Raw genomic sequence first — 26,010 nt, 5'->3', positions numbered from 1 at the left:
CATTAAAAGTTAACATCTAAATATTTTTTTTGTTTTTATCTTAATGTCCTTAGTTTGTCATAACACGTTATAACCTCAGTTAGCACTGGCCCCAACGCTGTGATGAACATCTTTTACTCTTGACAGTATTTTTGATTTATTTATTTAATTTTTTTAAACCTTTTTATCACAAATATATAATGCATTCTTACAAAAAAAGGATGGTAGCCCCCTATATGTAATAATTAAACTGATTTGCATTTGTAAAAGAGATTCTGCCAGGAGAAGACAAATATTAGCAACTGGTAAAGTTGGCATTATCTGCTTTATACCAAGTAAAACCTACTTCAAAACTTCTAATCACATTCACTTCTCTAAATAAACCATATCACTAAGTTAACACAAATCCGGCTGTCAAAACTGGCAATTTGTATTTTCCATTGACCAAAAAACAAACACTCATTCTGATGACTTTTTGTTGTTGCTACACTGGTTGGGCTCTCCTTCAATATCTTCAATGGTCTCATGCAGACATCTGTTGCGTGTCTCTGACAACGTCCTCGCCACCAGCGCTCCCAGTACAGCTGTTGAGCACAAGACCACCTGGGGCAGGTCCTTCCAGACCTCGTCCAGTAACAGAATCAAAGGAGACACAGCGACCCCAAACCGAGCCATGAAGGAGTTGTAGCCCATTCCATTCTGCCTGTAAATGGGAAAAGTACAGCTCTTACAGGAGAGACTATGTTTGAGGGTTTGCTTATGCACTATCTATTCATTAACATTTGGCAGGAAAAATTGTTTACATATCCTTTTGTGCTGATTAAAATGTGCAAAAAGTCCACAAGCTGTAGTCATACATTTCCTATATCGATACCTAAACACACTTTATTTAAATCCAAACATAAAGAAATTATGTGCCCGTGTTTATTGGGATGAAGATAGCACTTATGTTGTGCTATCTAGACTGTAAATTCAGTGCTCTCTGCACAAGCTAGAGTGCCTGCAAGCTAATATTTATTAGCTTAAATAACCAGATATACTGCAACCCCCTCTGCCATATCAAACAAGGTAAGTGAATCTTCATTAGTACAGACTGAGCATCTGCATAGTTTACCATGAACTTACCTCGTCATCACAGCACATTGGGTGCATAGCAAGGCAAAGGTAGCACAATTTGTTTAAACCATGTTTGCACATGCCACAGAAACTCAAGGCAGCTTCACAAATGTGTGATGCGCTTGTACGTAAAGGTTAGAGGTTTTCGCTTCCTTACCTAACTACAGTTGGATACAGCTCAGAGCTGTACAGGCCGACTGTACCAAAGGAGGCAGCGGAAAACCCCTTCCCAAAAACTGCAACAACTGTTCGAGCCACAGGTATACCTGCAAAAAAGGGGTTTATGTTTTTTTTAATAGTAAATATTGTAGAAATTGATCATAAAAAAATGCAGAATTTAGCTGGGTTCCTACTTTTTGGTATCACAATGTTGATTCCAAGACAGAGACCCGCTAACAACAGAGCTCCTACCTCAGTGTTGCGTCTGCCTATTTTATCTAGGAAATAATAAATCGAAAGCTTGGCTGGCACCTCTATTAAAGCGTAGGTAAACTGAGTAAGGTAGATGTTCAAGCCAAAGCCGGTGATGTTGAAGCTGATACCGTAAAATGTTGTTGCCACACAAAACCTGTGGGCATGGAAAAATTCAGAAACTGGTTTTACTTTAAAGTTAACATTTTGGGGTTCTAATATAAATGACAATTTTAATAATTGAAGGCAATATTAAAGATTCCACAAACCATAATAAACCAGTTTGCAGTGCTAGTTTCCTCATCTTAGGTGTTCGGATCAAGTCAAGGTAGGTATAAGTTCGGCCTTTCGTCTCCCTCACTACAATGGTGGATAATGTCTGAAAAAAAAAAAAGCCAGGGGCAGTCATATTTAAAACCAGGTCATTTAAAATACAAATGGTCTAAAACAAGACTTAATTTCATGTCTACCAATTGAGTATACAACCTCTGCTTGAAGTGTGTGAATCGAATCTTCTCTTTGATTCATCTTTGCGCATTTCTTCAGGTACATCTGAGCCTTCTCCAATCTTCCATTGGCAATGAGCCACCTTGCGGAGTCTGGCAACCACCTGATGTTAACAACAGAGATGGTTTTTAACCCATATGTACTTTAAGGAAATTAATCTAAAAAAACAAAACTCAATATGTTGTGTTAAGCATTTTATTACTTCACATTTTCTGTTAACGCGTCTACTCTGTAACCTTACATCAGTGAGTACTAAGTTTAATATGCGAAAACTAATTATGTGGTTACAAGTTATCTAAATGGTAAGATGATCACTTTCTGTAATTTAGATTTTTTTTAAGGGATCCTCAGCTAAATTTCTAAGAAGTTACCAAATATTTTTGGCTTCATGATTTTTAGTTTTTACGCTTATTTGCGTCTTAAATAAGCATTAATATTTTTTTAACGTGTTGTCACTTGCAGATTTATTTTTATTAAAGTAGAGACAGATCCATAACGTTTCAGAATTTTACATCTTTTATATAAAATATACAACTATTTTATTTTAAGGCTGGCAATTGTAATGTCACCTTTAAAATCAATGAAATCAGAAACAACGTAATTGTTTCTGTTTAAGTACATATCGCCAGTGGGTAAAGGTGCCCGGTTCTTGGTCCAGCTAAATAAAATTAATTTAGAGCTACAAATGTTACACGACTCTGTGGACTATTTTAAGAAGCAGTTGCAATTTTTCTTTTTTAAACAGGCCTTTTGTTGAATGTTTTTATTGTGATTTTATCTTGTTTTTATTATTTTGTTTTAATTGTTTTGTTGGTTTTCTATTAGGACTGGGCGATATAGAAAAAAAGCTTATCGATAAAAAAAATGCATATTGATCGATATCGATAATTATTGAAAATATTTAAAACCATATTTTATGTGCAGCTCTGCCTGGACGTTTTATGATATTGCTAAGTTATTTAATTTTAATAAAGAATGCAAACACAGAATTCCAATTAAATCTTTATTTAACCAACTTTTTTAACCATAACAGCATTTTTTTAAGAAAAATAACTTAAGAGACCTGAGTTATGTTATTAAATAAAGACTTTATTATTAAATAAAGACCAAAATAAATATACCAAATAAATAAATAAATAAATAAAATAGCCTATTTAGGTTGGAATAGTACACTAGTTACTTCTCAGGTTTCATAATTGAGAGGCTGACGGAGGTCCGAGGTTGTGGCGTGTAAGGACGCAGACTGCAGCTCATTTTGCACCGTCCAGCCCTATTTTCTATACAGCACTTTGTGGTTGCTTTGTCTGTGAAAGCCGCTTAATAAATACACTTTATTTACTATAACTTTTTGAAAAATAAAGACAATTTAGCATTTTTAACAGAAATAAAATATTTTGCAAAAATATGGATGGGCATTTTCTTCTACAGGATAATTATATCTGGATCTGGATGATGCAACAAAAAGCATGTGATTTCCAACCTAATAACAAGAAAGCTTGATTTCAAAAAACATTTCTCGTACTTTTAGTGTCATTCTGTTGTGAAAATTCAATTATGTCATGGAAAAAAAACTGATACGGTCCTATTTTGTTATACATACTGTATATTTAAAAACGCTGGTAGGTTCTTCCATAATTTCCGCCAAAGTTCTTCAGAAATCCAAAGAGCCACTTACAGCTCCTGAGGCACAGGTGGCAGACCCTAGGTTTAGAAAATAAACTAAAGGCTGTTACAATGATGTAATCATTATTAGAGCTCAATAGTCAGAAACGTGGCACTAGAGACACCAGGGACCATAGTTAAATGCCTGCCAGGGGCCAGAACGGGCGACATAGAATCTTACCTAAAACTGCTGGCTAAGGATAAGCGTAAATACAGTAAGATTGTTATTCACGCTGGCGGTAATGACACCCGATCACGCCGATCGGAGGTCACTAAAGTTGGTGTTGCTTCGGTGTGTGAGTTTGCTAAAGCAATGTCGGACTCCGTAATTTTCTCTGGTCCCCTGCCTGATTTGACCAGTGATGACATGTTTAGCCGCATGTCATCATTCAACCGCTGGTTGTCTAGGTGGTGTCCTGAAAACGACGTGGGCTACATTGATAACTGGAGAACTTTCTGGGGAAAACCTGGTCTGATCCGGAGAGACGGCATCCATCCTACTTTGGATGGTGCAGCTCTTCTTTCTAGAAATCTGGCCGGATTTATTAGTCCTCCTAAATGCTGACAATCCAGGGTCCAGACCAGGAAGCAGAGCCGTAGTTTAACACACCTCTCTGCAGCTTCTGTACTGTTACCCATCCATTATCCTATTGAGACGGTGTCTTTCCCACGGCCAAAACTTAACAGATCAAAAACTTATCTAAAAGGAACAAATCATAAAAACCTAATAAAAATTAATACGGTTCACCTTGAACCTAAAAATAAAACAATTAAATGTGGTCTATTAAATATAAGGTCTCTCCCTCCAAAGACTTTGTTAGTTAATGAATTGATTTCTGATAAACAGATTGATTTGTTTTGTCTCACAGAAACCTGGCTACAAGAGGACTACGTTAGTATAAATGAGTCAACCCCCTCCAGTTATTCAAATTTCCACATTCCCAGATCTGTGGGAAGAGGAGGAGGAGTGGCAACTATCTTTCAGTCTGATTTATTAATTAGTCCCAGGCCAATTAATAACTACAGTTCTTTTGAACATTTAACCCTCAGTTTCCCTCATCCAAGCTGCAAAGCAATAAAACCTCTTCTGTTTGTTGTTTTGTATCGTCCACCAGGCCCTTACACTCAGTTTTTGGATGAGTTGTCAGATTTCTTATCTGATTTGGTGTTAAATACTGATAAGGCTATTATAGTGGGTGATTTTAACATCCATGTTGACACAGAATGTGATAACCTTAGTGTAGCCTTTAAAACTATCCTAGATTCAATTGGTTTTGCTCAAAATGTGCATGAACCGACGCACTCTCGGCTCCATACTTTAGACCTTGTTCTGACATATGGCATTGATTGTGAAGAATTAACAGTATTTCCTCACAACCCTGTCCTATCTGATCATTTTTTAATAACATTTGAGTTTAATCTAACTGAGTTCTCCACCCCCAAAAGAGGGTTCCATTATAGTAGATCTTTATCGGATAATGCTGTATCAAAACTTAAAGAGTCTGTCCCCTTTTTAATATCCTCCGTATTGCAGAAATGCCCTGCAGATAGCAGCAATGTTGTTTCTTCCAATTCACAAATAGATGTCTTTGTAAACGGTATGACTTCGTCATTGCGTTCTGCATTAGACAATGTAGCTCCCTTGAAAAAGAAGGTGATTATTCACAGGAAGCTGGCTCCTTGGTTTAATTCAGAGCTGCGTTCCTTGAAGCACAATGTTAGGAAATTGGAGAGAAAATGGGCTCTACACACCAAGAGGAATCCTACCTAATCTGGAAGAACAGTCTATTGTTGTATAACAAGACCCTTCGCAGAGCTAGAGCAGCATATTTTTCATCATTAATTGAGGAGAATAAGAATAATCCTAGATTTCTCTTCAGTACAGTTGCCAAACTTACTCAGAGCCACAGCTCTGTTGATCCATCCATTCCCTTAGCTCTTAGCAGTAATGATTTTATGGGATTCTTCATAAATAAAATTGATTCCATTAAAAATAAAATAATTGGCATCCTCCCAAACATGATTACCTCATCCTCAGTAAGTGAGGCAGCATTGGAGGAATCCTTAGAACCTGCGCAGTATCTGAACTGTTTAAAAGCAGTAGAGCTTTCTGAGCTATCTAAAATTTTAGCTTCATCTAAACCTTCTACCTGTATGTTAGACCTAATCCCAACCAAGTTGTTTAAGGAGGCATTCCCTCTGATCAGTGGTCCTATTTTAGACATGATTAATGTATCCTTGGTAAATGGATATGTACCACAGGCTTTTAAAGTAGCTGTTATTAAACCTTTACTTAAGAAACCATCTCTTGATCAAGATGAGTTAGTAAATTACAGACCTATATCTAATCTTCTTTTCTTATCTAAAATTCTTGAGAAAGTAGTTGCTAATCAACTATGTGAACATTTACAAAGTAATGACCTACTTGAGGAGTTTCAGTCAGGCTTCAGAGCTCATCATAGCACTGAAACAGCTCTGGTGAAGGTCACTAATGATATTCTCATGGCCTCAGATAATGGACTTGTGTCTATACTTGTCCTGTTAGATCTCAGTGCTGCATTTGATACAGTTGATCACAATATTCTCCTACAAAGACTTGAGCATACTGTAGGGATTAAGGGAAAAGCATTAGGCTGGTTTAAATCTTATCTGTCGGACAGATTCCAGTTTGTTCATGTTAATAATAAATCTTCCTCAAACTCTAGGGTCACTTGTGGAGTACCACAGGGTTCAGTCCTTGGACCAATTCTATTTACTATATATATGCTTCCGATTGGCAAAATTATCAGACAGCATGGGATTAATTTCCACTGTTATGCTGATGACACTCAGCTATATTTATCCATAAATCCTGATGAATCCAATCAGTTACTTCGACTGCAGTCATGTCTTGATGACATCAAAAGCTGGATGACTTTAAATTTCCTGCATTTAAATTCTGACAAGACAGAAGTTGTAATCTTTGGGCCAGAGTCTTCAAAAAATAAAGTTCTTAATCAATCCCTTAATCTGGATGGCATTAACTTGGCCTCTGGTAATAAAGTTAAAAATCTTGGTGTTGTTTTCGACCAAGACATGTCATTTAAATCCCATATTAAACAGGTTTCCAGAGTTTCCTTTTTTCACCTCCGGAATATCGCCAAAATTAGAAACATTCTGTCCAGGAGTGATGCTGAAAAACTAGTCCATGCATTTGTTACTTCAAGGCTGGACTATTGTAATTCTTTACTATCAGGAAGTCCACAAAATGCAGTTCGAAGTCTTCAGCTGATTCAAAATGCTGCGGCAAGAGTTCTGATGAAAATCAACAAGAGGGATCATATTTCTCCAATTTTAGCTTCCCTTCATTGGCTTCCTGTTAAATCAAGAATAGAATTTAAAATTCTCCTTCTAACGTATAAAGCCCTTAATAATCAAGCTCCACCATATATCAGAGCTCTGATTACCCCGTATGTTCCTAACAGAGCACTTCGCTCTCAGACTGCAGGTCTGCTGCTGGTTCCTAGAGTCTCTAAAAGTAGAATGGGAGGCAGATCCTTTAGCTATCAGGCTCCTCTCCTGTGGAACCAACTCCCAGTTTTGGTCCGTGAGGCAGACACCCTATCTATTTTTAAGACTAATGTTAAAACTTTCCTTTTTGACAAAGCTTATAGTTAGAGTGGCTCATACCCTGAGCTATCTCTATAGTTGTGCTGTGATAGGCCTAGGCTGCTGGAGGACATCAGGGTCTAATTTTCTCACTCTACTGATTTCTACTGTTCTTCAGTCTACTGTTCTCCAGTTTTGCATTGTATTACATTGAAATGACTGTTGTCATTTCAGCTTTTAACTTTTTGCTCTCTCTCTTTTTCTTCATAGTAGGTACACCTGGTCTGGCGTTCTGTTAACTGTGACATCATCCAGAGAAGACGGCTCACCCGCTACTACCATCTAATGTAGAACAGATTACTAGATCAATGTGTGCTTCTGTGCTTGTTTGTCTGTCTTATTGTGTCTCTGTTCTGTCTTCTGTAACCCCAGTCGGTCGAGGCAGATGACCGTTCATACTGAGCCCGGTTCTGCCGGAGGTTTTTCCTTCCCGTTAATGGGTGGTTTTTCTTCCCACTGTCGCTTCATGCTTGCTCAGTATGAGGGATTGCAGCAAAGCCATGTACAATGCAGACGACTCTCCCTGTGGCTCTACGGTTCCCCAGGAGTGACTGCTGCTTGTCGGGACTTTGATGCAATCAACTGTTTTCCTTATATAGGACATTTTTGACCAATCTGTATAATCTGACCCAATCTGTATAATATGATTGAACTTGACTTTGTAAAGTGCCTTGAGATGACATGTTTCATGATTTGGCGCTATATAAATAAAATTGAATTGAATTGAATTGAATTAGTGTTGCACTGATACCAGTATCAGACGGGGCTCCGATCCAGCACTAAAATGGTGGTTTCGGTATCGCCGAGTACCAACAAATAGGCCACCGATACCGTTTAGTCACTTGAACGCAGCCTTCTCTCTCCTGACTAGTATTATACATGTTATATAAGTTCATGAAAGTTGCACTATTTTGGCATTTGAGAGCCAAATCTCAGGGTTTAAAAGAGATTATTCAATTATTAATGTCATTTTACTGTCGTACTGTTGCACTACTATTATACATGTTATAGTTTCACGAATGTTGCACTATTTTGGCCTTTTGAGAGCAAAAGATTTATTCAACTATTGTCACCCATTCCACGTAGGCAATACAAAGTTCTACTACCCTAAGGAGTAAGCAGTTCTTCATATATACACACACACATCAATTTCAAACAGATGGTATCGGTATCGGCCAATACTGCACAGCCAGGTATCGGTATCGGTATCGGGGCCAAAAAATGGCATCGGTGAAACACTAATCATTATACAATTGAAGCTACTGGTTCCCAGGTCTTTGGATGAGGAACTCAGTGGGTTGGGACACGTTTACACAAATGTTAGATTATCCCCAGCATTTCTAAACTGATATTGGCCTTTTTCTTTATTTGTACTAATTTTTGTTACCAAAAAAAAAAGTAGTTATTAATGAATCAAATTAGTTCCATGGATGTTCAGGCTGGTCATCCTGCCAGTTTGCTGTTGTTTACTTTTGAGACAGATCTACTAAAACCAAAAGCGTCATGGGGAGAAGGACCACTTGCCAAGTCTCGACAGGTGTCAAACAGTTAAACTGATGATGTCGTGTGAAACATGCAGGTTTTTGCTTTTTGTGAAAAAGATCCCAAAACAAAAATAAAAGCACACTATGGATTAGATAGAAAAATATACATACTGCTTTGTTTTAGATGGCTAATTAAATAAAACCATTATTGGCCAGGCTTAGTCTTTGACATAAGAGAGGCCAGGAAACCCCGGGCCCCCAAATCAAGGCCCCAGCAATGCTTCTTTCTTAAGCGTTCATAAGGTTTCAAGTTGGGTGTCGCTAAAAAAAACTTGGTTTAGTTTTGGTAAATAAAAGCCACCGTGACAAAGTTGTGTTTATGGAGAAAACTAAAGTCCCTTAAATCATTCAAGGGACTTTAGAGAAAAACACCGAGTCATACCTCCAAGTGATAATGCTCATGATTAAAGGTGAGGTCACGCTGAGAACCAGCCAACGCCAGTCAGTCACCAAGTAGGCGATGCCTGAAAATATTACTAGGCCAAAACTCCAGGATAAACTATCGATGACTCCCACCAGCTTCCTGTGCTCAATATCCACCCACTCCACATCTGCAAAGACACAGTTCATCAAATGGGGAAACAACATTCCTCACAAGGCTGTCCTGCCCTAAACGTGTCCTGATCTTTTCAGGTTATCTCGGCATAATTACGGATGGGTTTATGGCATATCTTGAGAAAGAAATCAGCAATGAATTACTGAGCGCGGATGAGACGATGACAATGCCAGTGATGCAGAAGCCAGTGAAGAACCTCAACACTGCAAACATGACGTAGGTTGTGGAGAAAGCGCTTGCCACAGCAAACAGCATGCCGGACACATACGACACCAGGAGCATGATCCTGCGGCCAAACCTGTGGAGAGTCAACCGCATGAAGCTGAGAATAAAACAAAAAACACAACCTTTAGTTTAAATGCTGCATTACAAAGCTATAATACCTGTCACTCAGACTTCCAAAGGTTATGGCTCCAAACATTACTCCGACAAAGAAGATTGTGGCTGTTGCTTTATTTTTCCCTCTTCTGTCGCACACAAGGTCCCACTTTGTGGAGCAAGAGTGGAAAGGCAAAGGATCACTCTATCAAAGATACTCACAACAATAACAAAGTTTATTTAGAGAAAGAGAGAAAAAGCAGTCAGTGGGATTACCTCCGAGGTTATAGTTGATTTGAAGGTGGTGTTGTCGTACACCCATCCATTCTGGCATGGCACGGCGGCGGCATCAGAAACGTCAGAGGAGTTAAGCAACAGGTGATACTGAGGCTTCGCAAACATCCGACAGGAGCTCACACTCCCATCCCTCTCGACTGGGACGGTCACGGCCATCCTCTCCGCCTGAGACAGATTCAGGAAATCTCCCAAAGAGCTGGTGTCACAGTGGTGAGCCGGAGTTGCTGCAATGAAATTGTTCAGCACGAAGTGGCAGGGAAGTGTGAAGCGTCCGAGGAAGTTGATCGCGACGATCATTATCTGGAATTTGCCAAATCCGCCAATATCGGCGAGAACGTTCTCAAACGTCATCGTTGCTTTCTTCTGCAGTGTGACAATGTGCCCTGCAAGCTCAACGGGGGAAAGTATGCTAAAGTGGCTCCCATGCCTGTGCACTGCGAAGTCCACTTGGGTGTTTGCCAAGACAGGACAACCTTTGGCATTTGACCATACCACTGGCTGCGAGATTACAGGTGAAGTGAGTGAATATTTGACTTAACAAATCCGCAGCCGACTTACTTCTAAGTAAGAGGAGCGGGCAGTGGTGTTAAGAAGGCTCTCATTTAAAGAGAACAATAGGATCACCCTCTTTTTCTGTAGGGTTAGACTGTTGGGTAGACTGTGGTCCTGAAGGGATGGACGTTGGTCACCAACATCACTCAAGTATGCTGCGCTATTAAAGTGAGGAAATGTTTGATAAGCAAACTTTGAAAATACACTTCTTACATGGACCTTCTGTTGATTTGCTATTTACAGCTCAATGTCGTCAACAGCGGCTTGTAGTCTGCAATAAAGGGAGCCTATGGCGCTGCAATTATTAGTTACATTTAATAAACTAATAATTGCAGCATCACATTGTTGTGTAATAATGTTATACAGTTACAAATCTGTGTTCAGCTTGGTGCTTTAGTCTTAAATTGTGGTGTTTAAAGTTTAGATCAGGCCGTTATCGAATTACAGATGAGTGGTAAAAGTAAAAATGTGTAATGTTTTATAAATGTGTAATGTTTGAAAAGCAAAAAGCTTTGAGTTTTTAAGTATATACATCCGTGGGATGTTTTAAACAGTTGGCTGGCAAACATTTTCGTACTTATTTAACTTGATTTAATTCAAAGACTCTTTATTGTCACCGCGTGGTACCGAGGTGAAATTTCCTTTTGGCCACTCCGGTTCAGAGTACACATAATGAAGGCAAATAGACAAACAAACAGGCAATGAACCAGGGTTACAGTGTTTTTGTTTTTTTTGTAGTGTTCAGGAGAGTCACAGATAAAGACGTAATCCTGATGTTTAAATGTTTTTTTTTTTTTTACAGTTTTTATTCCACATTTCATTCATATTTTCTTTTATTAAATTTAGGTTTAACCCCTCAAATAGCAATCTATTTAAAAGCGTTGTTGACTGTCAGTTTCAGGCCATTGGTGGCGTTTCTAACACTTGATAGTTGTGTGAAAATTCTTGTTTTACAGATGTGGTTAAATGACACCCCCCCAGCCCCCCCCTCTACGAGCTTATAGCCATTACTGTTGGAAATGGCCATGAGAAAAGCCTGCACACCCCCCCTACCCCCCTTTGATAAAGAGTGTGGTCCTGCCCTGTCCCAACGCAGTGTCAACTGCCCTAGCATCATAGGCTTTGCTCCATTTTTCTGTGAATGTTTGACTCATCCCTATGGGCGGCTTTGTTGGGGCCCATACCAACCTTGTTTAGTCCCACAGTGTTTTGTCCGTCCCACGGAGGCTAAGAAGGCAGCGGACGAGTCCAAGATGAGGTTTGCTCACATTGACGGAGACCACTTGATGCTGCTCAACGTCTACCACGCCTTCAAACAAAGTGAGTATCAGGGTTGATTATTTTCAGAAAGCTGGGTTAGTGGATGTTCAGAGTGATTTCTGGGGTAACTTCCTGCATACCCTGGCTTTTCCATCTCAGAAAGCTCAGAAGCCGTTACCCCGAGTCAAATTATGACAACAAACTATTGCGCGAAATAGCCCTGCTACCGAGCAGGGTCGTTTGGGGTAACTCTGCGTTTTTCCTCCTTTTAGTTGAGATCTGTACAAGGGCGTGTCGAAAAGGCATGTCCTATTCAGGAGAAGCCTGCGTGCTGGAGAGCAAATACTCCAGCAGAGAGATCTCTGTCGGGAGAGGCTGATCAGACCACGATTAAATGTCTCAACATTTCTGGATCAATATATTTTCAGGCGTTACAGTTTTCCATCGCTGTCAGTGATTTATCTCAATATTCTCAGCCCGCACATTGCTTTTCTAACACAACGTGGGCACTCTGAGTTCAGAGCAAGTTCTTTGTGCTGCTCTTCGTTTTTATGCCAACGGCAGATTAACCTGACAGACCAGGTTGGATCAAAATAAATACTGTTCCCACTGTGACAATTCAGCCTGCAGGCTTCTGTCACCTCATCTTTGGAGGTCACTTTATACAAGTTCTTGAAAATATTAGTTTTGAATTGGCTTTTCTGTCTGTTAGTAGGTAATGTTAGTCTAGCAAGGGCTTGTATTACATCTTTTTTTGAACTGCAAGTGAATGGCTTACACGGTCTAATTTGGCTTGGTTTTCAGTTTTGTGATAACGCTTTTTGGTTTGTTTGTTTGTTATCACAATACTTGACAAATTCCTGCATCAGCAATAGACAATCCCACATCTAAAGTTTCCAAGTGCTCAGTTAATCGTGACCAAATGTCATGTAAAACAGGAAGGAATGGAGCAGCGGGGCATCGGGTGGTGTGAAAAAATTGGGTTATAGCAACGCTCTTGCTGTCAGTATCAATATTATCCATTTGTTTGTCTGCAGATGCATATAGGACCAACGTGTGTTGCACAGCACTGCCACACACTCAAGTCTTACCTGTTAATGTAGCAGTCAAATTGTTTTTTCCCCTAATTAGCTCCAACCAGTTAATCCTGTAATCATTTTTTTTAAAGCCTTTCATTCTCTGTCGTACTGAAAACAATTTCCTCTGAGTTCCATTTAGGTCAATCTTATTGTCTGAAAGTTTAGTCTTCCCACGTATCACCTAAACGTTAATCCTTCTGTTCTTTTGTTTCCAGACCATGAATCTAACCAGTGGTGTTATGACAACTTTGTCAACTACCGCTCGCTGATGTCTGCTGACAATGTACGCCAGCAGCTGTCCCGGATCATGGACCGCTTCAGTCTGCCCCGGCGGAGCACAGAGTTCACCAGCAGAGATTACTACATCAACATCCGACGAGCGCTCTGCACCGGCTTCTTCATGCAGGTGAGCCGACGCTGCGGCGAAAATGTTCGTCCGAGACGGCCTTTTCCCTGCGGAGGTTTTAACAGTAACGCCTGCTGTCCTTCCTTCAGGTGGCTCATCTGGAGCGCACGGGCCATTACCTTACAGTGAAAGATAACCAGGTGGTGCAGCTGCACCCATCCACGGTCCTGGACCACAAGCCTGAATGGGTGCTCTACAATGAGTTTGTCCTCACCACCAAGAACTACATCCGAACTTGCACAGATATCAAACCAGAGTGGTATGTGCACTGATGTTTTGAATTAGTCTGGAAAAGCCTTCCGCCTAATTGCACTGAATGAGTTTAAATGGTGCCGTTCGTACTGGCGTTAATGTTCATTTCTTCTTCTTTGTTGCAGGTTGGTGAAGATTGCACCCCAGTACTATGACATGAGTAACTTTCCACAATGTGAAGCTAAAAGACAGCTGGAGCGAATTGTTGCCAAACTCGAGAGCAAAGAGTACTCTCAGTACTGAACTATAGTCAAGAAGTCTCCTAGAAAACCACCTGCATACTGTAGTTTTAGATCTTTCTGTAACATTGTACCTTAATGTTCAAACGTTGGCTTTATGATTTATAGTATTTGTTTGCTTATTTTTGTTATTTTTTTCCCCCCATCAATGTCAGTTCTATAAGTAGGTGTAATTGAATATCAGCAGCAATTGTTAGATCCAGCTATTGTGATTTTCAAAAGAAGTAATATGGAGCAGGTCTTGTTGATGTGGTTGAAATTACTTCAGGAGAAATTGGAGCCATAACAAAGATCTGTGCTTGCTTTGTTTCTTTAATAAATAGCATTGACTTTTATTGTCTATAACATTTTTTGGTTGCTGACAATAAAAATGGTTTGATGGGGGATTTATTTGCTTAAAGATTTATATAGATCTTGGATTTGTTACATTAAAAGTCCGTCCGTCCGTCCGTCCGTCTTTTTCCACTTATCCGGGGTCGGGTCGCGGGGGTAGCAGCTTCAGTAGGGAGGCCCAGACGTCCCTCTCCCCGGCCACTTGGGCCAGCTCCTCAGGAGGAATCCCAAGGCATAGTCCCTCCAGCGTGTCCTGGGTCTTCCCCTGGGCCTCCTCCCGGTGGGACGTGCCCGGAACGCCTCACCAGGGAGGCGTCCAGGAGGCATCCTGACCAGATGCCCGAGCCACCTCAACTGGCTCCTCTCGACGTGGAGGAGCAGCGGCTCTACTCTGAGTCCTCCCCGGATGACTGAGCTCCTCACCCTATCTCTAAGGGAGAGCCCAGACACACTACGGAGAAAACTCATTTCAGCCGCTTGTATCCGGGATCTCGTTCTTTCGGTCACGACCCAAAGCTCGTGACCATAGATGAGGGTAGGAACGTAGATCGACCGGTAAATCGAGAGCTTAGCCTTTTGGCTCAGCTCTCTCTTCACCACAACGGATCGGTACAGCGCCCGCTTCACAGCAGACGCTGCACCAATCCGCCTGTCGATCTCCCGCTCCATCTTCCCCTCATTCGTGAACAAGACCCCAAGATACTTGAACTCCTCCACTAGGGGCAGCACATCCTCCCCAACCCGGAGAAGGCACTCTACCCTTTTCCGTTTCAAGACCATTGTCTCGGATTTGGAGGCACTGATTTTCATCCCGGCCGCTTCGCACTCGGCTGCGAACCGCTCCAGTGAGAGCTGTAGATCACGCCCTGATGAAGCCAATAGGTTCACGTCATCCGCGAATAGCAGAGACACAATCCTAAGGCCACCAAAACGGATCCCCTCAACACCTTGGCTGCGCCTAGAAATTCTGTCCATAAAAGTTATGAACAGAATCGGTGACAAAGGGCAGCCTTGGCGGAGTCCAACTCTCACCGGAAACGAGTCCGACTTACTGCCGGCAATGCGGACCAGACTCTGACAACGGTCTTACAGAGACCTGACAGCCCTGGGCCCGGTACTCCATACTCCCGGAGTACCCCCCACAGGATCCCTCGGGGGACACGATCGAATGCCTTCTCCAGATCCACAAAGCACATGTAGACTGGTTGGGCAAACTCCCATGCCCCCTCCAGAATCCTGCTGAGGGTATAGAGCTGGTCCAGTGTTCCACGGCCAGGACGAAAACCACACTGCTCTTCCTGAATCCGAGACTCGACTATCCGACGGACCCTCCTTTCCAGAACCTCTGAATAGACCTTACCAGGGAGGCTTAAGAGTGTGATTCCCCTGTAGTTGGAACACACCCCCCGGTCCCCCTTTTTAAATAAAGGAACCACCACCCCAGTCTGCCAAAAAGTTAACATCTAAATTATTTTTTTGTTTTTATCTTAATGTCCTTAGTTTGTCATAACACGTTATAACCTCAGTTAGCACTGGCCCCAACACTGTGATGAACATCTTTTACTCTGACAGTATTTTTGGTTTATTTATTGAATTTCTTTAAACCTTTTTATCACAAATATATAATGCATTCTTACAAAAGAAGGATGGTAGCCCCCAATATGTAATAATTAAACTGATTTGCATTTGTAAAATAGATCCTGCCAGGATAAGACAAATATAAGCAACTGTTGGCATTATCTGCTTTATACCAAGTAAAACCTACTACAAAACTTCCAATCACATTCACTTCTCTAAATAAACCATATCACTAAGTTAACACAAATCTGGCTGTCAAAACTGGCAATTTGTATTTTCCATTGACCAAAAAAAAAAAAAAACAAACACTCATTCTGATGACTTTTTGTTGTTGCTACACTGGTTGGGCTCTCCTTCAATATCTTCAATGGTCTCATGCAGACATCTGTTGCGTGTCTCTGGCAACGTCCTCGCCACCAGCGCTCCCAGTACAGCTGTTGAGCACAAGACCACCTGGGGCAGGTCCTTCCAGACCTCGTCCAGTAACAGGATCAAAGGAGACGCAGCAACACCAAACCGAGCCATGAAGGAGTTGTAGCCCATTCCTTTCTGCCTGTAAATGGGAAAAGTACAGCTCTTACAGGAGAGACTAAGTTTGAGGGTTTGCTTACGCACTATTTATTCATTAACATTTGGCAGGAAAAATGGTTTACATATCCTTTTGTGCTGATTAAAATGTGCCAAAAGTCCACAAGCTGTAGTCATACATTTCCTATATTGACACCTAAACACACTTTATTTAAATTCAAACATAAAGGAATTAAGTCCCCGTGTTTATTGGGATGAAGATAGCACTTATGTTGTGCTATCTAAACTGTAAATTCAGTGCTCTTTGCACAGTCTAGAGTGCCTGCAAGCTAATATTTATTAGCTTAAATAACCAGATATACTGCAACCCCCTCTGCCATATCAAACAAGGTAAGTGAATCTTCATTAGTACAGACTGAGCATCTGCATAGTTTACCATGAACTTACCTCGTCATCACAGTATATTGGGTGCATAGCAAGGCAAAGGTAGCACAATTTGTTTAAACCATGTTTGCACATGCCACAGAAACTCAAGGCAGCTACACAAATGTGTGATGCGCTTGTACGTAAAGGTTAGAGGTTGTCGCTTCCTTACCTAACTACAGTTGGATACAGCTCAGAGCTGTACAAGCCGACCGTTCCAAAGGAGGCAGCAGAAAACCCCTTCCCAAAAACAGCAACAACTGTTCGAGCCACAGGTATACCTGCAAAAAAAAGGGTTTATGTTTTTTTTTATTGTAAACATTGTAGAAATTGATCATAAAAAAAATGCAGAATTTAGCTGGGTTCCTACTTTTTGGTATCACAATGTTGATTCCAAGACAGAGACCAGCTAACAACAGAGCTCCCACCTCAGTGTTGCGTCTGCCTATTTTATCTAGGAGATAATAAACCGAAAGCTTGGCTGGCACCTCTATTAAAGCATAGGTAAACTGAGTAAGGTGGATGTTCAAGCCAAAGCCGGTGATGTTGAAGCTGATGCCGTAAGCTGTTGTTGCCACGCAAAACCTGTGGGCATGGGCAAATTCAGAAACTGGTTTTAATTTAAAGTTAACATTTTGGGGTTCTAATATAAATGACAATTTTAACAATTGAAGGCAGTATTAAAGATTGCACAAACCATAATAAACCAGTTCGCAGGGCTAGTTTCCTCATCTTAGGTGTTCGAATCAAGTCAAGGTAGGTATAAGTTCGGCCTTTCGTCTCCCTCACTACAATGGTGGATAATGTCTGAAAAAAAAAAGCCAGGGGTAGTCATATTTAAAACCAGGTCATTTAAAATACAAATGGTGTAAAACAAGACTTAATTTCATGTCTGCCAATTGAGTATACAACCTCTGCTTGAAGTGTGTGAATCGAATCTTCTCTTTGATTCATCTTTGCGCATTTCTTCAGGTACATCTGAGCCTTCTCCAATTTTCCATTGGCAATGAGCCACCTTGCGGAGTCTGGCAACCACCTGATGTTAACAACAGAGATGGTTTTTAACCCATATGTACTTTAAGGAAATTAATCTAAAAAAAAAAAAAAACTCTATATGTTGTGTTAAGCGTTTTATTACTTCACATTTTCTGTTAACGCGTCTACTCTTTATCCTTACATCAGTGAGTACTAAGTTTAAAATGCAAAAACTAACTATGTGGTTACAGGTTATCTAAATGGTAAGATGAACAGTTTCTGTAATTTTGATTTTTTTTAAGGGATCCTCAGCTAAATGTCTCAGAAGTTACCAAATATTTTTGGCTTCATGATTTTTTATTTTTTTTACGCTTATTTGCGTCTTAAATAAGCATTAATATTTTTTTTTAACGTGTTGTCACTTGCAGATTTATTTTTATTAAAGTACAGAGACATATCCATTACATTTCAGAATGGTACATCTTTTATGTAAAATATACAACTATTTTATGTTAAAGCTGGCAATTGTAATGTCACCTTTAAAATCAATAAAATCAGAAACAACGTAATTGTTTCTGTTTAAGTACATATCGGCAGAGGGTAAAGGTGCCCGGTTCTTGGTCCAGCTAAATAAAATTCATTTAGAGCCACAAATGTTACATGACTCTGTGGACTATTTTAAGAAGCAGTTACAGTTTTTCTTTTTTAAACAGGCCTTTTGTTGAATGTTTTTATTATTTTGTTTTAACTGTTTTGTTGGTTTTCTATACAGCACTTTGTGGTTTCTTTGTCTGTGAAAGGCGCTTAATAAATAGACTTTATTTACTATAACGTTTTGAAAAATAAAGACATCTTAGCATTTTTAACAGAAATATAATCTTTTGCAAAAATATGGATGGGCATTTTCTTCAACGAGATAATTATATCTGGATCTGGATGATGCAACAAAAAGCATGTGATTTCCAACCTAATAATAAGAAAGCTTGATTTCAAAAAACATTTCTCGTACTTTTAGTGTCATTCTGTTGTGAAAATTCAATTATGTCATGGGAAATAAAACTGCTACGGTCCTCTTTTGTTATAAATACTGTATATTTAAAAACGCTGGTAGGTTCTTCCATAATTTCCGCCAAAGTTCTTCAGAAATCCAAAGAGCTACTTACAGCTCCTGAGGCACAGGTAGCAGACCCTAGGTTTAGAAAATAAACTAAAGGCTGTTACAATGATGTAATCATTATTAGTGTTGCACTGATACCAGTATCGGACGGGGCTCCGATCCAGCACTAAATCGGTATCGGTATTGGCGAGTACCAACAAATAGGCACCGATACCATTTTGATGTTTGTATGTCACTTGAACGCAGCCTTCTCTTTCCCGACTAGTATTATACATCTTATATAAGTTCATAAAAGTTGCACTATTTTGGCATTTGAGAGCCAAAATGCAGGGTTTAAAAGAGATTATTTAATTATTAATGTCATTTTGCTGTCGTACTGTTGCACTACTATTATATATGTTATAATTTCACGAATGTTGCACTATTTTGGCCTTTGAGAGCCAAAAGTTTATTCAACTATTGTCACCCATTCCAGGTAGGCAATAAAAAGTTCTACTACCCCAAGCAGTAAGCAGTTCTTAATATTTACACACACACATCAATTTCAAACAGATGGTATCGGTATCGGCCAATACTGCACAGCCACGTATCGGGTATCGGTATCGGGCCAAAAAAATGGCATCGGTGCAACACTAATCATTATTGAATTGAAGCTAATGGTTCCCAGGTCTTTGGATAAGGAACTCATAGTGGGTTGGGACACGTTTACACAAATGTTAGATTATTAATTTTTGTTACCAAAAAAAGTAGTGATTAATGAATCAAAGTAGTTTCATGGATGTTCATCCTGCCAGTTTGCTGTTGTTTACTTTTGAGATAGATCTACTAAAACCAAAAGCGTCATAGGGAGAAGGCCCACATGCCAAGTCTCGACAGGTGTCAAACAGTTAAACTGATAATGTCGTGTGATACATGCAGATTTTTGCTTTTTGTGAAAAAGATCCCAAAACATAAATAAAAGCACACTATGGATTAGATGGAAAAATATACATGCTGCTTTGTTTTACATGGCTAATTAAATAAAACCATTATTGGCTAGGCTTGGTCTTTGACATAAGAGAGGCCAGGAAACCCCAGGCCCCCAAATCAAGGCCCCAGCAATGCATCTTTTTTAAGCGTTCTTAAGGTTTCAAGTTGGGTGTCGCTAAAAAGAACTTGGTTTAGTTTTGGTAAATAAAAGCCACCGTGACAAAGTTGTGTTTACGGAGAAAACCACCGAGTCATACCTCCAAGTGATGATGGCCAAGATTAAAGGTGAGGTCACGCTGACAACCAGCCAACGCCAGTCAGTCACCAAGTAGGCGATGCCTGAAAATATTACTAGGCCAAAACTCCAGGATAAACTATCGATGACTCCCACCAGTTTCCTGTGCTCAATATCCACCCACTCCACATCTGCAAAGACACAGTTCATCAAAAGGGGAAACTAAACGTTCCTCACAAGGCTGTCCTGCCCTATGGTAACCATAATTACGGATGGGTTTATGGCATATTTTGAGAAAGAAATCAGCAATGAATTACTGAGCGCGGATGAGACGATGACAATGCCAGTGATGCAGAAGCCAGTGAAGAACCTCAACACTGCAAACATTACGTAGGTTGTGGAGAAAGCGCTTGCCACAGCAAACAGCATGCCGGACACATACGACACCAGGAGCATGATCCTGCGGCCAAACCTGTGGAGAGTCAACCGCATGAAGCTGAATCTTAAAAATAAACCCACAACCTTTAGTTTAAATGCTGCATTACAAAGCTATAATACCTGTCACTCAGACTTCCAAAGGTTATGGCTCCAAACATTACTCCAACAAAGAAGATTGTGGCTGTTGCTTTATTTTTCCCTCTTCTGTCGCACACAAGGTCCCACTTTGTGGAGCAAGAGTGGAAAGGCAAAGGATCACTCTATCAAAGATACTCACAACAATAACAAAGTTTATTTAGAGAAAGAAAGAAAAAACAGTCAGTGGGATTACCTCCGAGGTTATAGTTGATTTGAAGGTGGTGTTGTCGTACACCCATCCATTCTGGCATGGCACGGCGGCGGCATCAGAAACGTCAGAGGAGTTAAGCAACAGGTGATACTGAGGCTTCGCAAACATCCGACAGGAGCTCACACTCCCATCCCTCTCGACTGGGACGGTCACGGCCATCCTCTCCGCCTGAGACAGATTCAGGAAATCTCCCAAAGAGCTGGTATTGCAGTGGTGAGCCGGAGTTGCTGCGATGAAATTATTCAGCATGAAGTGGCAGGGAAGTGTGAAGCGTCCGAGGAAGTTGATCGCAACGATCATTATCTGGAATTTGCCAAATCCGGCAATATCGGCGAGAACGTTCTCAAACGTCATCGTTGCTTCCTGTGAATGGCTGAAAGACCAGCTGAGTGAATCAGCTGGCCTTTAAACAACGCTGCTGAAATGAGACATATTTTTAAAACCTATGGTTTTTGCTCTCCGCCTCTCTGCCTACTCGGACGCTTTTTTCTCTACTCCCTGCTTGCTTGCATTTTCCTCCCCTTTTTATCTCCTTTTTATCTCTTAACCAAAATTGCAGAAAGTTGGATTTAGTTATTTTATTTTATTTATTTTCTGTGATTTATTTTTGATTTTGATTTTTTCCCCGTGTGGACTATTTTAGTTTTCAGCTAATCCACACAAGATGCCTCTTTACAACAGCCCAGAGGAGGCAGTTCTCAGGAAAAATGCTCTTATGGAAAGACTTCAACATGAAGCGGATATGAAGGAGAACCACCCGATTCAAAGGATGCCTACCTTCACCACAATGGACTTTGACAAGCTTTTACAGAAGATAGCTGTTATGGAACTGAAAATCTGTCGACTCGAAGTGAATTATGATGTAAACGCCACGCATGGAAATGAAACAACCCTGCCTGTGATTCTGAATGGTGACCACCAGCCCAGCGACTCGGCGAACAAACAGTCCCCGGAGGAAAATGAGAATCCCTGGATCACTCTGGGTGCAAGACCAAAGGATCAACGAACCCTGCACCCAGACAAAGAAAACTGGCCGAGACTACAGAGAGATGTTCCAAGACAAATGAAACAACAACGGGCTGTTCTCAAAACAAATGATAGGAGTAAACCTGCTGGAAATGCTGGAATTCCTTTACGAAACAGATTCGCTCCGCTCCAAAATGTGACCAGGGAGGATCACGACCACAATCAGAGGTATGTCAATGATTTTCGTTCTAAGACATCACAGAAAAGACAGGGCCAAGGACCCTGATATTATGCAATGGATCTGTAAGGGGGATTAAACATTTCTGTAACAAGAAAAACACAGAGGTGTTGATTTATAACCCTTCGAACTTTGGCCTGGTGTCCGAAATATCAGACAACCTTCTGAGGATCTTGAAAGAACGCCCGACCTTGGAAAAACTCATAATACAAGCTGAAGCCCTGGGCGATGTCACCCGGATAAGAAAATCAGAAGTATTGAAAGAGGATTACATTCGTTTGTTGAACCTAGTTCATGGCCTTAATGTCAAGGTGTTTCTTTGCGGCCCTCACTTGCCCGTTTACTGTGGAGATGAGATTTTTTCCAGAATTCTGATGCTAAACAAATGGCTGGAAAAAACATGCAAACAAACAACTGTAACCTTCATAGACAACTTTAACATCTTCTGGGAAAGAAGACATCTGTTTAGCAGCAATGGCTTCTCTCTAAATAGGTCAGGTGCAAAACGGCTGATTTCAAACATCTTCTATTCTGTGAACCATACGGCATCAGCTTTGTCCCAGAACAAAGTACATCCAGTGCCTAAACAAAAGATAAGCCCAGTGCAGCCCGAACAAGCCAAGATAAAGATGGCCAGAAAGATGACACAGAAAGAGGCTTCGTCAGAGCTACAGGAGGATCCATCCCAGATCTCAGCAAGACAAAGACAGGACCCAGAACCGCCATCGTCACGAACACCGGTCCGGACTACACCCGCCTCGCCTTCCTCTCCACAAAGCCCAGAGGTTCCTTTTCTGGAATTTTCTCCCAACATGAACAAAGTATTTAAGATTGGCCTACAGGTGACATCCTCTCCATACAGCCACAGCTCTGTGACTAAACCAGCATCTTCCAAAGGCCGCAGAGCCCCAGATCCTCCTCTACATATCACGGAACATGCCTGTCCTCAAGACCTTCAGATTACTTCCTGTGATACACAGCGGGCCCTCGCTGCACGTTTATCAGACATGACAGTTTCCAGAATCAGCATGGGTCTTTTCCCGGGAATTACGGAATATCTGTGATGATACGTGGCAGAAAAAAGAAAAACAAAAGGATAAACAGGAACAAATACTTGAAAGTCATTAACTGTCAGATGCAACCTGCCACAGAGACATCATCAACCACCAAATCTTATAAACTAGGTTTATTAAACATTAGATCTCTGTCAGGAAAATCCCTTTTAATTAATGACTTTATTATTGACAACAATCTTGATGTTATGTTTTTAACAGAAACATGGTTACATGAATCTAATGAAGAAGTTATACTGATGGAGTCAACACCTCCAAACTACAATTTCCTTTGTGAGAGCAGACAGCAAAGGAAAGGTGGAGGATTAGCAACATTGTTTAATGATTCACTAAAGTGTAAAAAGGTGTTTTTGGGAAAATTTGACTCTTTTGAACATTTGGCTCTCCAGGTAAAGAGCCCGGTACGAACTATGTTTCTGAATGTTTACAGGCCTCCTAAGTCCACATCAAACTTTTTTAAGGATTTTAGTGACCTCTTGTCTGTGATATGTGTTGATTATGACTGTTTAATTATTGTGGGAGACTTCAACTTTCACGTCGACAACCCTGAAGACAGAAGTGCAAAAGAACTGTGTGACACACTTAGAAACTTTGGTTTAACTCAGAATGTTAAACAGCCAACACACAAGCAGGGACATATTTTAGACTTAATTATCACTAAAGGTCTAAACATTTCACAGGTCAATGTAACTGATGTTGCCTTATCCGATCACTTCTCTGTTACCTTTGAATGTATCATTACCAGTGACTCATTTAGCCAAAGGGACATCGTAAGAAAACGCACCTTTAAGGACAATGCCACAGAAACTTTTATTCAAGCTTACTCTGCTACTTCAACCTTGGGCTGCAACTCAGTAGATGAGCTAGTAGATAACTTTCAGTCTAAAGTCTCAGACATCATTAACTGCATTGCTCCAGTCAAAGTGAAGGTTTTTTCCGGGAAGAATAAATCTCCTTGGAGAAATGCTCCAGCAGTTAGAAGTGAAAAAAGGGAATGTCGGAAAGCTGAACGCAGTTGGAGAATGAAAAAATCCAAAAGATTAGAGGATCTGTTTGTACATCCATACTAAGTTCAGTACCAAAGTTGTCTCCTACCAGAATTGATTTTGACCAAATGTCCCAATTCAGCCAAATAAACTCCAAAAGCTTAGAGCAGATAATTCAGCAGTTAAGTTCCTCCTCAAGCTGCCTTGATGTTCTCCCCACAGCTTTCTTTAAAAAAGTTTTACCTGTCATAGCGTCTGATTTGACTCAGATAATAAACGCGTCCCTTCTGTCAGGTGTTTTCCCCCAGTCCCTAAAAACAGCAATTATCAAACCACTGCTGAAAAAGAACAATTTAGACAAACTTATACTCCAGAACTACAGGCCCATCTCAAACCTCCCCTTTATCAGTAAGATTATTGAAAAAGTTGTATTTCAACAATTAAACACCTTCTTAACTACGACCAGCCGCTTTGATGTTTTCCAGGCAGGTTTCCGTGCTCACCACAGTACAGAGACCGCCCTTATTAAGGTGTTTAATGACATCCATATAAATACAGACTGTGGAAGAACCACCGTGTTGGTTCTATTGGACCTCAGTGCAGCATTTGATACTGTCGATCACTCCATTCTGTTAGAGCGCCTGGAGAACTGGGTCGGCCTCTCTGGTACAGCTCTCCACTGGTTTAAATCCTACTTAAAGGACAGGGACTTTTTTGTATCAGTAGGTAACTTTACATCAGAGATGACAAAAATCACATGTGGGGTTCCCCAAGGGTCCATCCTGGGTCCCCTCCTATTCAATATCTACATGCTCCCTCTAGCTCAGATAATGAAAAACAACAACATCAGCTACCATAACTATGCAGACGACACACAGCTCTACATCACCATGTCACCAGGTGACTATGGACCGGTTCAAGCACTGAGTAAATGCCTAGAAGAAATCAATATGTGGATGTACCAAAATTTTCTTCAACTGAATAAAAACAAAACTGAAGTAATAATATTTGGACCAATAGAGGAAATATCAAAAGTTAGCACACAGCTTCAGTCGCTTCAGCTAAAAACCACTAATCAGGCCCGAAATCTGGGAGTAGTGATGGACTCAGACCTGAACCTTCAAAAGCATCTAAAGACAATTACAAGGTCGGCTTTCTATCACCTGAAGAACATTTCTAGGATTAAAGGACTGATGTCTCAGCAGGATCTAGAAAAACTAATCCATGCGTTTATTTTTAGTCGAATTGATTACTGCAACGGTGTTTTCACTGGTCTGCCTAAAAAGTGGATCAGACAGCTGCAGCTGGTCCAGAACGCTGCTGCCCGCGTCCTCACTAAGACTAAGAAAGTAGAGCACATAACCCCATTTTCTAAAGTCCTTACACTGGCTCCCTGTATCTCAGAGAATAGACTTTAAAATACTTCTGTTAGTCTATAAATCCCTAAATGGCTTAGCACCTAAATACATTACAGACTTGTTATCAGTGTATCAACCCTCCAGACCATTAAGGTCTTCTGGCTCCAGCCTACTCTGCATACCCAGAACCAGAACTAAACACGGAGAAGCAGCATTTAGTTCCTATGCTCCGCTTATCTGGAACAAACTTCCAGAAAACTGTAAAAGTGCGGAAAGCCTGAGTTCTTTTAAATCAAGATTAAAAACACATCTGTTTAAAATTGCCTTTGACTGTTCTAGTTAAACAGTTTTACTGTTTTTAATGTTCTTTTTTGTTACTACATTCTATCCCTACTTGCTTTTATTCTATTTTCTGTCTACATTTTATTATTTTGCTATATCTTAATCATGTAAAGCACTTTGTATTGTCTTGTACTGAATTGTGCTATATAAATAAATTTCCCTTGCCTTGCCTTGCCTTCTGCAGTGTGACAATGTGCCCTGCAAGCTCAACGGGGGAAAGTATGCTAAAGTGGCTCCCATGCCTGTGCACTGCGAAGCCCACCGCTGTCTTGGGAG

The 26,010-nt window shown here is 40.6% G+C and overlaps 3 protein-coding genes across 4 annotated transcripts; 1 reads left to right on the top strand and 2 right to left on the bottom strand.

The window, feature by feature from the left end:
* Positions 1-63: 63 nt before the first annotated feature.
* On the bottom strand, positions 64-26,010 carry LOC118563136 (solute carrier family 22 member 7-like). Of its 2 annotated transcripts, none has more exons than XR_004931040.1 (10): positions 20,754-21,210; positions 20,543-20,646; positions 20,302-20,456; positions 20,007-20,175; positions 17,601-17,724; positions 17,386-17,495; positions 17,059-17,273; positions 16,861-16,969; positions 15,921-16,290; positions 64-321 (listed from the first exon to the last, which is right to left on the bottom strand). XR_004931040.1 is itself a non-coding variant. In XM_036137004.1 (10 exons), the coding sequence occupies exons 2-10, from the start codon at positions 21,123-21,125 to the stop codon at positions 16,047-16,049; spliced, it is 1,602 nt and encodes a 533-aa protein (XP_035992897.1). In that variant the 5' UTR covers positions 21,126-21,134; positions 25,910-26,010; the 3' UTR covers positions 15,887-16,046. The 2 variants fall into 2 exon arrangements, 1 of the variants encoding a protein (XP_035992897.1); XM_036137004.1 differs by lacking the exon at positions 64-321 and adding an exon at positions 25,910-26,010 and having other exon boundaries at positions 15,887-16,290; positions 20,754-21,134.
* Positions 305-10,793, bottom strand: LOC118563141 (solute carrier family 22 member 7-like). Its single transcript, XM_036137028.1, has 9 exons — positions 10,018-10,793; positions 9,807-9,910; positions 9,567-9,721; positions 9,250-9,418; positions 1,993-2,116; positions 1,776-1,885; positions 1,449-1,663; positions 1,253-1,361; positions 305-682 (listed from the first exon to the last, which is right to left on the bottom strand). The coding sequence occupies exons 1-9, from the start codon at positions 10,387-10,389 to the stop codon at positions 439-441; spliced, it is 1,602 nt and encodes a 533-aa protein (XP_035992921.1). The 5' UTR covers positions 10,390-10,793; the 3' UTR covers positions 305-438.
* On the top strand, positions 11,562-14,074 carry LOC118563137 (pre-mRNA-splicing factor ATP-dependent RNA helicase DHX15-like). Its single transcript, XM_036137022.1, has 4 exons — positions 11,562-11,910; positions 13,145-13,335; positions 13,425-13,594; positions 13,713-14,074. The coding sequence occupies exons 1-4, from the start codon at positions 11,610-11,612 to the stop codon at positions 13,828-13,830; spliced, it is 780 nt and encodes a 259-aa protein (XP_035992915.1). The 5' UTR covers positions 11,562-11,609; the 3' UTR covers positions 13,831-14,074.

Source organism: Fundulus heteroclitus, chromosome 5 (genome assembly GCF_011125445.2).
Source record: "Fundulus heteroclitus isolate FHET01 chromosome 5, MU-UCD_Fhet_4.1, whole genome shotgun sequence".
Classification (NCBI taxonomy): Eukaryota; Metazoa; Chordata; class Actinopteri; order Cyprinodontiformes; family Fundulidae; genus Fundulus; species Fundulus heteroclitus.
The sequence above is the reverse complement of the archived record's forward strand: the minus strand, read 5'-3'. Positions and strand labels throughout refer to the sequence as shown.